Source organism: Oryctolagus cuniculus, chromosome 7 (genome assembly GCF_051225735.1).
Source record: "Oryctolagus cuniculus isolate XC-2025 breed Fujian yellow rabbit chromosome 7, ASM5122573v1, whole genome shotgun sequence".
In the NCBI taxonomy this organism is placed as follows: domain Eukaryota; kingdom Metazoa; phylum Chordata; class Mammalia; order Lagomorpha; family Leporidae; genus Oryctolagus; species Oryctolagus cuniculus.
Genome location: NC_142873.1, coordinates 34,377,457 through 34,392,347, shown reverse-complemented (window position 1 = coordinate 34,392,347; position 14,891 = coordinate 34,377,457). Strand labels below are relative to the sequence as shown.

The 14,891-nt window shown below is 45.8% G+C and overlaps 1 protein-coding gene and 1 long non-coding RNA gene across 11 annotated transcripts in view; one reads left to right on the top strand and one right to left on the bottom strand.

Moving 5' to 3' along the window:
- LOC149125402 (uncharacterized) overlaps positions 1 to 14,891 on the bottom strand; it is a 518,945-nt gene that overhangs the window by 102,378 nt on the left and 401,676 nt on the right. The gene's annotated exons all lie outside the window — the stretch shown is intronic.
- Positions 1 to 14,891, top strand: part of PBX1 (PBX homeobox 1) — a 332,058-nt gene that overhangs the window by 195,277 nt on the left and 121,890 nt on the right. The window contains exon 1 of one of the 10 annotated variants that reach the window (XM_089299649.1): positions 14,624 to 14,681. The exons of the other annotated variants lie outside the window; for them this stretch is intronic. Coding sequence (XP_089155775.1) covers positions 14,639 to 14,681 — 43 coding nt within the window. The 5' untranslated portion in view covers positions 14,624 to 14,638. Of the gene's footprint in view, positions 1 to 14,623; positions 14,682 to 14,891 lie in introns of those variants that run through there. 10 annotated transcript variants of the gene reach the window in all.

Sequence of the window (14,891 nt, the reverse complement as noted above, 5' to 3'; positions counted from 1 at the left end):
CCAGCCCAGTGCAGTGCAAGACAAGAGTGCAGATTACAGTATAAAATTCTTTTCTTTTCTTTTTTTTTTTTTTTTTTTTGACAGGCAGAGTAGACAGTGAGAGAGACAGAGAGAGAAAGGTCCTCCTTTGCCGTTGGTTCACCCTCCAATGGCCAGCGCGGCCGGCGCACTGCGGCTGGTGCACCGCGCTGATCCAATGGCAGGAGCCAGGTACTTATCCTGGTCTCCCATGGCGTGCAGGGTCCAAGCACCTGGGCCATCCTCCACTGCACTCCCTGGCCACAGCAGAGAGCTGGCCTGGAAGAGGGCAACCGGGACAGAATCCGGCGCCCCAACTGGGACTAGAACCCGGTGTGCCAGCGCCACAAGGCGGAGGATTAGCCTAGTGAGCCGCGGCGCCGGCCCCAGATTACAGTATAAAATTCTACTTAGCCTCCCAAAAGGGTGCTAGGTAGATGATTTTGTTTGCCTCACTCTCTTGATACCCACAGCCAAGAAGCTTGAAACTAAAATTTTTCTTTTTAGTTTCATCTGTTCCATAAGCACGTCGTGAGTGCCTATCACATTGACCTAGTGTGGCACCTGCTCATGGTAGATGCTCACTAAATGCTTGTGGAACTACCAGACACATGAGAGTGCCATGCTCCAGTGAGAGTGGTATGGGATTATAAGGGAAAATCAAGTTTGACAGCAAGCAAAAACAAACCTGTGCTTAAGAGGAGTCAGGGGGCTAGCATTTGGTTCGGTAGTCCAAACACTGCTTGGGATATCCACATCCCACCTTGGAGTGCCTACTTCCAGTCCAGACTACTCTGCCTGTGATTCAGCTTTCTGCTGATGTGTGCTCTAGGAGGTGGCAGATGATGATTCAACTGTATGCTTCTCTCCATGCCTGGGAGAATCTCAATTTGAGTTCCAGGCTCCTCCTGCCTTTGGCCTGGCCTAGTCCTGGCTATTGTGAACATTTGGGGGTGAGCCAGTAGATGAAAGATCTCTCTGTTTCCATTTCTCTGCCTTTCAAATAAAATAAAAATCAGGGGCAGTGGATGTCACTGAGACAGTGACTGTAAGGAGGCTGGCTGGACTGCTGGGTCCTACTAGTAGTATTTCCCGGAGCCCAGTACTGCATCTTGGGCTCTATGCTTTCATGGAAGTGTATTGAGCTGTACAGCTGGGACTTGTGTACTTTGATCTAATATATCTTAGGCTACAATAAAATATATCTTAAAGCATAGTGTCTGATCTCAAGCACCTTACACTCTAACTGGAAGTGTGGGAGGAAGGTAGGTGCAGAAACCAAAATACAGTCCTCAAATAACAACACTGTTTGGCTGAATCTAAATTGCGGTAACATCCTGGGATAGCATAGGGAAGGAATGGGTCAATGCAAGTTCTGTCCTCACGTGTGACATGAACAGATTTCTGGGAGGGGGTCACCTCCTGGGATAAAGTCTCTTAAGTTGAAGGCACAAAGAAAATGCTGACAGGGTGCCTGTCAGATGATGCAGAATCCTGGGTGGCTGGTCCAGGAACTTTGTCTGCTGGCTCCCATTTATAATTCTTTTCTTTCATTCTTTTTTTTTTAAAGAAAGAAACATAAGGAAAACATTTGCTTTGACATTGAATCCACCCCCACATGTAACAGTAATTGCAGGGCCTAGAGGGAAAAAAAAAGTATCATTCCAATTTGGGGCCAACCAGCCTTGACAATATTGTGTTAAACCTTCTGAGAAAGAGTGGGGAGCTGTATGTAGCAAGGCAGCCCTGGCACAGGTGCCTGACCAGAGGGCACCGAGCACAGGAGTCGGGAGAAGCTTCTAGAGTCAGGAGATGAGAGGGTGCCCAGACTCCCCTGCAAGGCACCAGCCAGGGAGGGCAGTCAGTACCTCCTGGCCTGGCCGTGCTGTGGCTCATGCTGCTCACACCTTAAGGGATTTGGGCCAGGTGAATGCCAGTTCACATGGTAAGATCCAACCTCTTGACCAGCCTTGAACCTGACTAGATACCTCTAAAAATGACAGCCCTGGAAGCTCTGTCAGAAGCAGGGCATCTGAAAAGACCCCAGCCCCCCCACCCCCAACACACACACACAGCTTTCTCCTCCAGTCTCCGTGTGTCTGTAAAAGTTCAAATACTGAGTCAAGTTTATTGTTTCTATCTCGTTTATTTTAAGTATAGTTTTACACTTTATTATGTGCAGTGACATCTTAAATGGAGCCTGTCACTCTATCTTGACTGCCGCTAGGGGCTACAGCCACTTAGCATGTCACCCATTTCAGCAGCCCTGATGAACAGGATCACAATGAGCCGCTCTGACTCCACCCTCCCAAAAATTAGTGCCCCTTATTTACACGAGGCACAGCACTAGGAGAACAGAGGCTGTGTCTACAGTGGGAGGGCTTCCAAGGGCATGAAGTTTAGGGAAGCTTCCTCCCTTCCATTCCCTCCCTCCCTTCCTCTCTCCATCTATCCAGCTTTTATGAGGATGGTAAACAAAATTTTTAAAAATGTGAACATGTTTTGGTATATATTCTCTGTTGGAGAATAACATCTTGTGCAGTTGAGTCATGCTGCAAAACAACAACAACAACAACAACAATAAAACCCCAAACTTTCTTGTCTTCCTCTCCCCACCCCGGCTGCAAGTGAGTTTCTGTAGCCCTGTCATTCTGCAAGGTAGCCTAAAGTAATTTGAATATTTCATTCTCCCGGCTGCTAATGCAGCCTGCCTTACAGATGGTACTTGCTTCATCCTTCTGGACCTGGTTCAATTATAAATGAAAGTAGGGAGCTGAGATTTGTCTTTTTGTCTCTGCTTAGTTGGAATAACACAATAAAGCTTGATGGGCAGGAATTTCTCAAACTGCCTCTCTTTTGCCTCAGACATTTCCCAATTAGATCTCTCTGCACAGCACTTGGGGTTGCACTCACATTTGATACCAAATGGGTAATTTTTAAAAAAATTTTCTTTCCTCTCCCTTGGACTAAGGCTGTATTCTAAAAGGATCAGCGATGTGTGTCTCTCCACCCATACCCGCCTTTTTTCTTTTTAGCTTCTGTTTCTCATCCATTCTTTAGCAATGACTACATGAGTTATTCAGGAACCTGGAATTGAACCACCTCCCTCCTCTGTGCCCTTAGAAGTCCTGTCCTCTCTTACTGCACCTGCTAAGGGACACACTGGCAGTCAGGGAGGATTTTCCCTCACAGCCTGACACATGCATCTAGCACATTAACTTTATCTATAAAAATAGACCACACATGTCTAGGTAATTATGCAAACTGATGAATGTGATCGCTTATGCAGGTATTTATTAGCATAAATATGTGGGATGTACATGCATGGGGTTTGGTATGTTTGAGGATGTTCTAAAAATAACCCTTGAACAGATTCTTTTATTTGGACATTATCTGACGAACACTGTGGCAAAGAGTAAAGAGCAGGGTGTTTTCTTCAGGCTGTGGTTCTGGGAGATCAATGAGAAGGTACTTTTCAGCCCCAGATTCATGAGTACTAACTTTTTGGCAAATACAGTGCTAGGGATAATCTTAAATGAAAGACTAATTTGAAAATCCATCTGTAATTTCAAATGAAGGGAGTAAAACACTGCGTTTCTCTTAATTGATTAAGATTTCACGAGACTCCGTGGCTGCCCCCAGAAGATCTGTTTGTGTGTCTGTTGAATTTCACTTTGTTCCTCATCTACCTTGGGAACTGGCTTTGGAGTGTCACCTGGGGACCTGATACCGTTTCCACCCTTATTTTGATGCGTGCTCTTGTCAGGTTTAAAGGGCTACAAATGGATAGCATTTCCTAATCACCTGAATTTCTGTACGCTTAAGCCATGATGAGGAAGGATAAAGTGGCCTACGAAGGCATCACCGGTTTAAAAACAAAAGTGCTAGGATGGGACTGGAAGGGCTGCCATGTTCTAGGTCAGCCCGGGTTAGAAAGAGCAGCTTGGTTTAAGGAGCCTTTTCATTTCTCCTCAAGTTGCAAGGATCCTCAGCCCAGCAGCTCACTTTTATTTCTCTCGTCAGTTAAAGGAGACCCAACCTACTCCAGCAATGACAATGAAAATGAATTCAAAATGGCAAGGCACAGTGTTCCAAAATGTGACCTAGTTTAAAAAAATAGCGTGCTCATTTTCATATTGCCTGATGAGAACCCACCATTTGGAGATGCTCTCATATTTGAAAATCTGGTTCTGTAGTGTGCCGTAGATAGACTGCTTCGCAGGTCGCAGCCCACCCTGATGCCTGGCTCAGCTTCTGTTCTCCAAATCATGTTCATTGAGTAAGGGGCATAAATTTAGAGCCCACACAGAGTTGGAGATGTTGTTGTTCCATATTTTTCAGGTAGCTAAAATGTATGTTTGTAGAAATTTTTTTAGAAACACACTAATTAGAGAAGTTTAATAACCTGTGGTCACTGTCTTACAACTAATTAACTTGGACTCATTTTCTGCTAATATAAAATCTTGCCAGAATAATAACAATGGAGTTCCTATCTTCAGCTGGCTTTAATTTGTCAATCACTGGCCCACTTTCCTCTGGAAATTAGAAATAAACTGAAAATTAATAGCCGCAGTATTAATATTGCTGTAATGATTTTCGGTGTACAAAGTACTTTTCCAAAACACTATCTCAGTTTTGCAGCATTTCTGAAGGGATTTTTTTTCTTAGCCTACAGTTTGGAAAACAAACTTTAAAAGGTTAAATTACTTAGCCAAAATCACAAGTCAAATCTATTGTGGATGTGATAGAATTAGGTTCAGCTGTGAGCACAGAAACCACACACACCCCCTTTCAGAAAACTGAGAGCAAGAAACAGGCAGTTCAAAGGCTAGCAGGGTGGCTTTATTATCCAGGAAATTTTGGCTCCATCCTGATCACTCTGCTTTCCTCAAATCCAGCCATTCATGTGCATTCCAGGCATCACAGTGGAGGAAGGATGGACTTAACTATGTTTGTTTTTGAGAAAGAGAGAGGTCTTCCATTCGCTGGTTCACTCCCCAGATAGCTGCAATAGCTGGAGCTGCGCCAATCCAAAGCCAGGAGCCTGGAGCTTCTTCTGGGTCTCCCACATGGGTGCAGGGGCCCAAGGACTTGGGCCATCTTCTACTGCTTTCCCAGGGCATAGCAGAGAGCTGGATCAGAAGTAGAGCAGCCAGGACTCGAATCAGTGCCCATATAGGGTGCTGGCACTGCAGGCAGTGGCTTTATCTGCTAGGCCACAGTGCTGGCCCCCTAACTCTGTTTTAAGAAGACTTTCTAGGGCTGATGTGTGCAGAATAAAGCTGTTGCTCGCAATGCTGACATCTCATGTGGCCATTGGTTTCTGTCCCAGCTGCTGCACTTCCCATCTACCTCCCTGATAACAGCCTGGGAAAATCATCAGAGGATGGCCTAAGTGTTTGGGTCCCTGCCACCCAAAAGGGGACTTGAATGAAGCTCTTGGCTTTGGTCCGCCCCAGCCATGGCAGTCACAGCCATCTAGGGAGTAAGACAGCAGATGAAAGATTCTCTCACTCTCTCTCTCTCTCTCCCCCTCTCTCTAGCTCTGCCTTTCAAATAAATAAATAAATAAATACATCTTTAAAAGAAGAGGGGAGACTTTCTAGCATATTGCTCATATGTCTACTTATGTTCTGTTGGCTAGGACTTACTAAGTTGGCCACATTGAGTTACTCGAGAGCCTTAAATGTAGCCGGGCAGAAGTACTCTGCTATTTCTTAGAACCAAGGCAGGCTTCTGAAATGATACCACACTTGGGTTCAACCTTGGCCCTCAAGTTTCCCCTGACCAGGTAAGATGTACTAGGCAGTCCTATTCTTATTTCTCTAGATCTGACTTGAAAAGCAAGTATCAGATTACACTATAGAACCTGGCTAAAGACAGTGGTAAATCTTGATTGGGTCGATGAATGCTCGCTGAAGGCATGTACTGGGACATACTCATGGGGAGCATCTCAGAAAAGAGATGCTGCACTTCCCAGGGCAGTGCCACTCTGACAAACTCTACGAGTCATGCTGGGGTGGCCCATCCATGCGACAGGAGTGACCTTCAAGCTCTGGTGTAAATTCTTAAAAATCACCTTGTGTGTGTGTTCCCAAATGTGGCTACTACATTCTCATGCCCCCTTCATGGTACTTCTTCCTTAAATCATAATAGACTGTTTTATAGGATTGTGGAGATTTATAGGATCAGCTTCCTCTTATTTTCTGTTGCCAGTGGTCAAGGAACATAACTGCCCCATCTGACCCCAGCAGACAGAGCTCCTTGCTATCCATTGTACTTCTGCAGAAAAACAGTCTAAACTGCTAAGTTCTTGGGCATGGACTTTATGCTTTGTAGCTAAATATTCCATGTCAATGTTTGAGCAACTGGGGTGTCCCTCAGCACTCTGTCATCTGTATCAATAGCCCCAAGGGCTTTGTAAGTCACACGATACACACACATCACACCCCAGAGGCTCTCATGGCTGGGAGCTCTCTTTTATTTATTTGTATTTTTAAACAATAAGATGAAAATAGAGCACCTGTCTATTCATGACAGGAGGCATTTTGTGTGTATTTGTGTATCTGCGTATAATATTTCACATTATATATCACTTTAGCCTCTTAATATGATTTTCCTGAGGTCACAGATCCATATAGAATATTTGACAGTGTAGCCTGTTTCTAATATTTTGTTGCAGTAATGTGGGGATGACCACATTACTCATAAGGGAGCTCTCTGGTCTTCTCCCAGTGTCAGGGGGAACTTTATGGTGCTGCCTGTACTGCCTCATATTTTATTTAGACCACAGATGTCCCCTCTCATAACTTAGTTATCTTGTTTTTATATTTTCTGTGGCATTTTTTCCTTAGGCTCATCTCACCTTTATTATTGGAATTTGTCTAAACGGTTATGTCCACCTCCATGGAAAGAGACTATTATTTGTGGCAAAATTGGTCTGCAAATATATATATCAAATATTATGAAATGCATAGTTAAAAGCCATTGGTAAAGAAAGCTTTTTCACAGCCCTATGTGAAATATTTAGGTCAGTATACTTCTTTACCGTTATTAAAACTACTGTTCCTGTTTATTATACCAGCATTGGCAACACATTCTTCAAATTTAAGGGTTTTGTTTCATTTTTGTAAACCAGATGGTCATCATTGTAAGTCCCCTGTGGATTGATCGCCTTCCTTTGGGAGGGAGATGTTCAGCACTGAAGGCCAGGTTTCCACGTAGTTATGGATGAAAATACTCTTCGTTTACGCTCAGTGTTCCAGCTTGGTAAATTCTATCAGCAACCCTGTATGTGGTCATGCACAGGGCGGGGGTGGGAACATCCAGCCTGCAGGCCCTGTAAGGCCCACAAAATCACTGGGCCTGGCCCTGCCAAGGCAACCACAGATGAGACTCGAAATTCTATAAATCTATAGCAGGCTGACTTTTCAGTTGATAATCTAGTATGGCCCGCGAATGATGTTATAAATATCTAAATGGCCATTGGCAGAAAATAGGTTCCCTACCCCGCTACTGAGTCATCCCACACTTTTTTAAAAACACTCAGAGGTAATGTCTTGACAAGAAGGGACAAGTAATATGTCTTTACGTACATGCAGTCCTACCCATAATTCTTTCATAACTTTTGTCTCTGCCTCAGAAGATTGAATGTTGTCTTCAGGAAGTGTGCCTTGAGTCTGTTGTATCTGTAAGCTGGTGTGTGATTGTGCACATGTACACCAGAAGGGTCCTTTTCTGATGGAAGAATACAAGGTAACAGTTGGCTGTTTGGTTTGGTTGTAGAAATCTGCCTTAGCAAAGAGGACCTTGTCTTCGTTAGTGATGTGGATTGGCTCCTGATGATGTCTCTCTTCTGGTGCTAAAGAAGCAAACAGCTGTTCAAAATGAGTTTTACATAGTAAAAGTAGGAGCGAAGGCAGCAGCATGTGCTAGAGTCCGTGTGTGTGGCCCCCACCAGTCTGATGACCTCACACTGCTATACTCCTTCCCAGAAACCTGAAGGCAATCTTGTGAGATAAATGTGCTTCTCCCCAGTTTACAGATGGGAACACACACTGGGCTTTGAGAAGGAAACTGACTCACCCAGAGTCAGGTAGCTAGGAAGAGGCAGGGGAGTGAGAATTCAACTCAGATCTGTGTGCTTATAAAACCATCCAGTTTCCTGGGTACCATGGAAACTTGTGTCACTATGAGTCAGACACTCTCTTCCTGTCAGGGTGTGAAAGGCCCCTTAAAATACTGCCATGTGAACTCATAGTTGGTGGCTTTATGCACTGTACTCATCAGAACTACCGATCTTGTTAGAGTCAACTAAAAATATTTATGAATGTGTTGCATGTCTCTCGCATGGTTCCCAATGCTGCAGGGCACATGGGAAGGGCAAAAGTGGTCCCTGCGCTTGGATGGACTGTTAGGAACAGTGAGGAAGAGAACCTACAGCAACTGATGGCTGAGGTGACCTGCAGATGGAGGTCCATTCATTGGTTCACGCCTCCAAATAGCCACAAAGGTTGAGCTGGGCCAGGCGGAAGCCAGGAGCCCGAAACTCCGTCCAGGTCTTCCACTTGGGTGGCAGGGGCCCAAGTACTTTGGTCATCTTCCACTCCTTTTCCAGGCACATTAGAAGGGCGCTGAATTGGAAGTGGAGCAGTCGGATCTTGAACCGATGCTCCTATGGGATGCTGGCATCACAAGTGACAGCTTGACACACTGTACCACAATGCCAATTCCTTGAGGAATTTTTTCCTATCAGTTTTTCCTTTCTTGGGGTGGGGGGCCAACCTGGATCTCGTTTTCTAAAAGTGATATTAAAGCTAGATTCTGAGACCCTATCATAAACGTCCACTGTCAAATAGAATATACCGTGACTGTGGTGTGCTTTTTCTATTCTGTTGTGTCTCATCACTATTGGCAAAATATTTTTTAAGCAAAACAGTGTATTCTGAGGCAGGAATGACTACAGGAATGACTATGTCATGTGTGTGCTCCAGTACAAAATAAAAATGTGGATTCCTAACCAGAAATGATTAAGTACTTCAAGATGGTGACATCAGATTATTAAACCAAATGCAGTTCTGTTCAGGGTACAAGGGATACCTTTTGTACTTGATGCTTGATCAGGCCTCTCTGAGAGCTGTTTGCATATGTGGTAGCTGGAACGCAGCAGCCCGGGTGCAGGGTGGATGTGGTCTCCTGCCTCTGTCCCTGATAACCAGGAATGTGTTAACTCTCGGTTGCATAAGGGAAGATAGCACTTTCTTAGTCATTCCCAAAGAATTCTGATTTGGAGCAGAGGGGAAAATGGAGAAGTGGGAGGCAGCACAAACATCAAAAACTGGGCTTTCTGTTCTCGCTGCCAAGTCATCTTTGGTTCATTTTCAAGCTGGTAAGTTTATTATTGCAAGTGTAGACGAGGCCCATCCTTAGCTTGAAGCCCTGGTACCTTCCGCCTGTGCTTCTGGCACAGAAAAACAGATGGGAGAGAAACATACACAAAACTCACATCTGCCACTCTGGACAATTAAGCAAAACATGAAATCGCAGCTAAAAACCACAGGGTATTTAAATAGAACACGATTTCAAAGGAAGGACTCGTGTCGCTGAACTAGAGTGCGGTTTAGCTCCACATCTTCTGAAGGGGGAGGGAGGCACGTCTTTCCGTGCCTATGGTTTGTTGGTTTTTTGTTGTTTTTCACATCGGCTGAAGGCCTACTGAGCAGAGACAACTTGTCTTATTCAGGAGGAAGCTAAGCCAAAACTTAGCAGTGTTTGGAGTCATGCTAACCAAAGGGGCATGAAAGGAGGAAACCTACCATTTGTTTCACATCAGCCAAGTACCCGGGGCTCAGCATAAGTGTGGATAGCCAGCACTGCTGGCTTTGTTTTGTAGTTGAGAAGACCAGCTCCAAATCTCATCAGAGGCCTCCTAGCCAGCAAGTGCTGGAGATAGGATTGTAATTCCCCACAGGGATGCTCCAGCAAGTTTGTGGACGTAAGGGATTAAGAGATAAGTTTACTGTACAAAATTGTTTTTGGAATCTATGCATCATTTTTTCATAATATACATTTTCTATAGACTTTTTGAAGAACTCTGTATAAATGCTAGAGAGAAAATTTGAACTCTAAATCTAGAGTTTGTGTTTTCCTCACGTAACAACTACCCATCCTTTTTTTTTTTTTTAGCAATTCATTTATTTATTTATTGAAAGGCAGAGTTATGGACAGGGGAGACAAAGAGAGCCTCCATCTGCTGGTTCCCTCCCCAGATGGCTGCAATAGCTGGATCTGGACCAATCTGAAGCTTCTTCTGGGTCTCCCTGGTGTATTAGCAGGGAGCTGGATAGTAAGTAGCAGCCACTGCTGAACTTGAGTCCACTAAGACAGGAGACTGGAACTCAATCCAGGTTTCCCATGTGGATAACAAGGAACACAAGCACTTGAGCCATCACCTGCTACCCACCAGGCTGTGCATTAGCAGGGAGCTGGAAGCTGGCATCATAATAGGTGGTGAGACTTGAACTTAAGTGCTTTGACATGTGATGCAAGCATCCAAAGTGGTGTTTTAACCACTGTACCAAATGCCCCTGCTCTTTTATAATTATCTGTTCATTCATTCATTCTTTCGAGAGGCAAAGAGACAAAGACAAAGCCACAGAGCAAAAGAGCTCCCATTCGCTAGTTCCCTCCCCAGAGGCTGGAACTCTATCTGGGTCTCCCACGTGAGTGGCAGGAACCCCATCACTTGAGCCACCATCAGTGCTGCTTCCCAGGATGTGTTTTAGCAGGAAGCCGGACTCAGGAGCCAGAGATGGATATCTACCCCAGGTGCTCTGATACAAGACACAGGCGACTTAACCACTGGGCCAAATGCCTGCCTCTACCTGTCCTGTACTAAATTGCAGCACAGGCAGCTAGGGACACGGAGGGGCATGGGGCCTGCAGGGCGATCCAACCTCTCAGCCTTATAGGAATGCTATCATCAAGAGTGGAGGCCCGGCTGTTAGCATTCTCTGGAGCTGAGTGGAGGCCTTGGACTGCTTTATAACTTTACATTTGCTCCCCTACATGTTTTTGAAATGTGGCTTGGATTTATAGCTCCTATCACCTTTCCATTGTATGAAACTCCATGGTCCCCGAGTGAGTGGTTCCAGCCAGCAAGAGCAGGTGCCTTGTGCTGAACACAGAAGAGAGAATAAAACAGTCAACAGAGAAGCATATCACTCCTTTCACCAAAGAAACTTAGCTTTCTTGTACCCCTCTCTGCCCACTCCACTCCACCTCAACTCCCCACCTGAGAACCTAAGTATTGTCAGTCTTCTTGTGGGAGATACAAATACTTCCATAAAGAAATCCATTCGCATTGATCTGCACAGCAGATCCATTGCCTGTACTTTCCCATGTGGTTCAACTCCCTTACCAATTAACTGACTCTGCTGGTTGAAGGCTTTGAAGGGATCATGAAGACCGACCCTCACAGAAGTTAAGGCTCTGTACTCAGGGTCCACTTCATTTCTGGGCTCATACAGAGCTGCGCAGAAGACACATTGCTTTGGATGTTAGAAGTGATTTCGTCTTTAGTCCTGACCCTGGTGGAGAAAGTGTGAAGCAAGGGAAGAAGGGGGCCTGGGAGACACAGTGGTGTGGAGAGCACCTTGTCCCTAATGAAAGCCCTGGGTCATCCTCTCTTCTTGCCCCTCGTGGGGTGTGGTTTGTTGAATGGGCCCCGGAGGATGCATGCTCTCCCACCAGGCTGTCATGAGGCTTAGGGGTATTGTGGCTGCCACACACATGCCAGGGCCATCATCACAACCAGGAAGCTGGAGTTTGAGTTGGAAGTCTAGGAACGAATGTGTGCCAAATGTGGACCTTGAGCCAATTTTTAATACCGTGGCACCAAATGAAATAGCTTGTGACTAACTGTTTTATACTTGATGAAATGCTGTGTTGCTGAAATGCCGTGGGTCCCGTTGTTGCCATCATGCCTCACTCCCATTGGTCTATAAAAAGTCAGTGTCCATGTATATCCCCACTTTCTCCCTGCTTGCCTGCACCTATTCCACTTCCCCACCTCTGGCTTCCTCTTCCAACTCATGAAACAGTAACTGGCTTGAGGCCAGCACATATCCGCACACACTTGGGCAGCCTGTGGATCTCTGAATTCCAGGTTGTAAGGCCAGGCTTACAAAGAGGGTGGACTTTGGGGCTGGCGCCATGGTGCACTAGGTTAATCCTCCGCCTGTGGCACCAGCATCCCATATAGGCACAGGGTTCTAGTCCCAGTTGCTCTTCTTCCAGTCCAGCTCTCTGCTGTGGCCTGGGAAAGCAGTAGAGGATGGTCCAAGTCCTTGGGCCCCTGCACCTGCATGGGAGACCAGGAAGATGCACCTGGCTCCTAGCTTCGGATTGGCGCGGCTCTGGCTTTTGTGGCGATTTGGGGAGTGAACCAACAGAAGGAAGACCTTTCTCTGTTTCTCTCTCTCTCTCTCTCTCTCTCTCTCTCACACACACACACACACTGTCTGTAACTCTACCTCTCAAATAAATAAATAAAATCTTTAAAAAAAAAAAAAAGAAGAGGGTGGACTTTGACAAACTGGACTTGAGTGATCTGTGCAGTTTTGGAGCTGTATTCAATATCTCTGAGTCAATTTCCTTACAAAAAGGACATCCAAGATCTGCTTCTGAAGTTTCTGATCTGTAGGTCAGATAGACAGTGTAGATTACAGAAGCCCTTGTTGGAGTGTGAGACCCTCTGGAACAGGGGTCCAAGTGGCTGGGCAAGGGCAGTCTGACCAGCTCTGCCGACCAGCTCTGCCTTTTTAGAGAAGGCTGCTTTGGCAGATTGGTGTCTTATTAGCCAAGCCTTAGAAACGGAGCCCTCAGTGCTAACTTGGCTTTTTATAGACATTCTAAAGAGACTTGCCCAGGACTACAAAGATCAAGAGTGACAGACTAGGGCAGACATTTGCATAGCAGTGAAAGCACCACTAGGGATGCTCACATCGCGTATTGGAGTGACAGGTTCAAATCCTGGCTCTGCTCTGAGGATCCCCTCTCCCTGCTAATGCGCATCCTGGGAGGCAGCAGTGATGGCTCAAGTAGTTGAGCCCTTGACACCCATGTGTGAGATCTGGATTGAGTCCCTGGTTCCTATCTTCATCCTGGCCCAGCTCAACCTGTTGCAGGCATTTGGGGAGTGAACCAGCAGATGGAAGATATCTTTCTCTGCCTTTCAAGTTAGTTAATCAATTAATTTTAAGAAGAATGACAAAGCAAGGACGTCAGTCTCACTTGGAAACCAGCGATACTGCATAATCGTGAAGTCTCCACAATCGCTCGTTCACCTGCTGTGCTCCAGCTACCTCTCAGCTTCACAGGGTGGAAGCCACACCCTCCCCTTCTTGCCTGGAGTCCTCTAGAGCCATGCTCCTGTCCTCCTCTCCTGTGTGGTTGCCCAGATGTTGTGCTCAACAGTGAGTACCTGAAGCTGTTCTTTATCTGCTTGGGATCTTGCCTCCTAGGGGGTGATGGGCAGCGATCCTATTTGTTCCACTGCTTCCCACTGTGACTTCTAGAGCCCAGCACTGTGCCTAACAGTTACACTGCCCATGCACTGGATTTATTTGAGCAAAGTGTATTCTGTAGCTGAGCCCGGGGCTGCCCTGTCTTCCCATGTCCTTGGTCCCCTTTCTCAGGTGTGCAGTAGAGGTTTTGGTAGGAATTACAGAGTCTTGAGACATGCGGAGACCGAGATGAGGAGGGCCATGACTGTTGAAAGAGAAGCATGGACCAATACAAGCAACATTCATTTATTCATCCGAAAGACAGTCAGCTGCATGTATTGTCTGGCCAGTCCTTTTCAGCAAGGTGAATGAAAAAGTAAGCACCACCCTGATTCTGTCTCCTTAAGATCTCGGCTTCCATAGCACATGCTTGCTTCACTCCCAGGCCTCCTGGGACACCTCCTTCACCATCCCTGGACCAGTTGCTTTCATCTCCCTGAAAACCTTAGGATTTGGAATACTTCCTGCCCACATCTTCAACCAAGAGACCGCCGAGGGATTTCAGTGTTTATTGCTTTTTTTTTCCTCCGGGATTGGAATAGCTCCTACCAGCTACTATTTGAGAAGCATACAAGGATTTTTTTTTCTTATTATCAGAAGGAGAGTGGAGTGCTCTTATAAGAAAATCAGAACTTGATATCTTTCTGGCCCCTGGGGTGTGTGTGTGTGTATATGTGGTCGTGTATGTGTGTGTGTTGGGGCAGGGTGGGGGTAGGGAAGCTGTTCAGCCTTCTCTTCCCCCATCCCTCCTGGTAGCCAAAGTTGATGTTCTGACCCACACTGCCTTTCACCAGAGGCACATTCAGTAATTAGCTTCCTCACCTACCTGCCTCTGTCCGCTTTGCCCAGTGGGTTCCCTGGCTGCCAGTCCGTCTGTTGCTTGCACACAGCATTTGTTTGTCTGGAGCGTAGAAAACCCTGCACTTGACAGTCACTACCGTCTCTCTGCCTTTTCTCTTAAACAGCTTTCTCAAAACCCCCAGAGACCCTTAAAAAAAAAAAAGGAATGCAAATGGAAATTGCGCTGGAAGCTGAAATGAACATTGTTGCGAGTCATGAGATCCCGGCCACACTGGGACAAACTATTTTTTATTTTGGGTAATATTTCTTCTTTGGCATTTATTACACCTCTGTTAAACACAGCTCATGTGACACAGTGTTACTCATAGGCAATCAGAGAAAAAGCTGAAAGTTGAGCCATTAGTAGGGCAGGGCAACTTATTGTTAATAGCAGCCATTAAAGCTGAAAGGAAAAATTACCCATCTGCCCCCGCCAGACCTGTCTGCTGGAGAGATGGAGACTGGGCC